General features: G+C 31.0%; 1 protein-coding gene across 1 annotated transcript; it reads right to left on the bottom strand.

Moving 5' to 3' along the window:
* Positions 1-580: 580 nt before the first annotated feature.
* LOC148549152 (uncharacterized) lies at positions 581-2445 on the bottom strand. Its single transcript, XM_088495691.1, has 4 exons — positions 2176-2445; positions 1878-1949; positions 1478-1674; positions 581-959 (listed from the first exon to the last, which is right to left on the bottom strand). Exons 1-4 carry the CDS (start codon positions 2443-2445, stop codon positions 581-583), a joined length of 918 nt encoding a protein of 305 aa, XP_088351817.1.

Genomic DNA, 2445 nt, shown 5'->3' with positions numbered 1-2445 from the left:
CTAACGAGATTTGAATAATGACTAGCTCTAGCACCAAGAAATGCTTACCCAAAATAGTTTTGAAATATAAAAATGATTACAGCAAATCTTGTTCTAGCTAGCTTTATTATTCTGGAGTGTGAACAAAAGCAATCTTGCGTTTCATCATTGTTATTTGTTTTGTTTTCAAAATAAAGAAATCGTGCATATTAATGCCATATCACAATAAATTATGCATGGCATTGAATGGAAAAAATAAAAAAAGAAAGAAAGAAAGAAATGTAAAAGTCATGTTATATATGTATCTGGTGCTTAGGAAAAGCACGTAAAAATCGTCAAAACAAAAAATAAAACATTATGTACTCTAACAACGACTAATAATATACTACAAGTAACTCAATTATTACCGACGACTAAACTTTTAGTAAATATATGTGTATAAAAATGTTGGTAACCAGGACGGATCCACAAATGTTATTATGAGGGTCAATAATATATATAATAAAAAAATATATGTAAATAAATTATAATGTAAGATGCATTATAAAAATACATTGATAGAGAATATATATTTAAATTACAAAAAAATGTGTACTTTTTACTAACGAAGTAGTAAACGTCGATTCTTCATATCGTAAAATTCATCGATAATAGAATCTGTGTCAAATCTTTCAGCAATCTTCTTCTCAATGTAAATCAAAAGATAATTAGCAAGCAATTCATCTTCCATTTTGTTTCTGAGTCTATTCTTCACAATATTCATAGCTGAAAAAGATCTCTCAATTGTAGCAGTTGAAACAAGGAGAGTTAATACCAAGCGAATCAAACGATCAATCAAAGGATATGTTAAAGACTTTCCTGTCTTCGTTAATCCTTGATATAACTCCAAAATTGTGCACAAGTTAGTTAATTCAACATGATTAGGAACATCAAGTTCATAATGTTGAGCTTGCATTCTAATGTGAAATTTCTCTTGGTTACTGAAGTCATTTGGATAAAACCATTCTACTAATTCACATATTTTGTTGACACTAAAGAACTTATAATTATCTCTGGGATCTAAAGTTGAACTTAAAGTAAGTAATATCATTGAATCCTCCATTAAGCTCTTGCAATTGTGTATCAATTACAGCCAGAAATAAATTAACATGGTAATGATGCTCCACTGAAATTTGATCAACAATTTTGCGAGTTCGGCCTCTTCTAGGAATATGCAATGCATTCATATCAGGAACTTCAACTTCATGTTTCTCACAAAATAATATAACTTCTTTTATGAAAGCCTCCCAACTTGATTCTCTCATTCTTTGGATTAAAGTCTTGGTAGTAGAAACCAGAGTTAAAGCATTCAATATGTCTTGATTTTTTCGTTGCAAAACTTGACAAAGATCATGACTAACTTCCAAAATATTTCTCATCAAATGCAAAACAAAGACAAATTCAAAGGATGTGATAGCATCATAAGCAGCACTAGCATCACCACAAGTGGAGAAATTACCTTCTTCGGTGCTTTTTTTCAAGAACTTCATAAGTAGCATCAAACATGCATAACAAGCTACGTACAGAATTCAAATGAGACCCACATCTAGTATCTCCAGCTCTTTGCAAAGTACGAATTTGATTAAGTCTACTACCTGTTACAATTTGATCATTGGCAATTAATTTTGCAACATTATTTGCTTGAGCAACCCTTAACTGATCATGACGTTTAGGAGAAACAATCACAACATTCACAATTAGTGTAAGTTTTGAAAAGAATTGATGAACATAACAAACTTCTTTGGCTGCAGAAACAAGTGCTAATTGTAATCGATGAGCAAGATAATGACTGTAATAAGCAAAAGAAAAATCTTTCAAAAATAGAGCTTGCAATCCATTCCATTCACCACGCATATTACTAGTTCCATCGTACCCTTATCCCCTAAGATTTTGGACATCAAGATTATGATGAGAAAGAACTGATGAAATTTCTGTTTTCAATATCAAAGAACATGAATCAGAAACATGTATAAGATCAAAAAATCTTTCTTGAATACAACCGTGCTTGTCTACAAATCTCAAAACCACAAACATTTGTTCTCGCTTTGACTCATCTCTTACTTCATCAATAATTATACAAAATTTAGAATCACCAATTTCCTCTCGAATTGTTGCACGCACTTTTCTAGCAAAGATATGCATTATATCTTTCTATACACCGGGAGATATATATTGAGCATTTTCAGGAGTATTTTCAAGGACAACATTATTAACATTCTGATTAGAAGAAGCTAAAAGCTTAATTAACTCAATAAAATTTTCCCTATTCAAAGATCCAGGACTTTCATCACTGCCTCTAAATGCACATGCTTGAAATGCAAGCCATTGAATAGCATTAATAGATGTCTTCAACTTTAAACGGTTATTTGTAATAGTTTCATCACTATGCCTATCAAGAACTTTGTCTATATGCTTAGATTGAGCCAT

This window comes from Arachis ipaensis, chromosome B8, assembly GCF_059453495.1.
Source record: "Arachis ipaensis isolate K30076 ecotype BB chromosome B8, ASM5945349v1, whole genome shotgun sequence".
NCBI classification, from domain to species: Eukaryota; Viridiplantae; Streptophyta; class Magnoliopsida; order Fabales; family Fabaceae; genus Arachis; species Arachis ipaensis.
The sequence above is the reverse complement of the archived record's forward strand: the minus strand, read 5'-3'. Positions and strand labels throughout refer to the sequence as shown.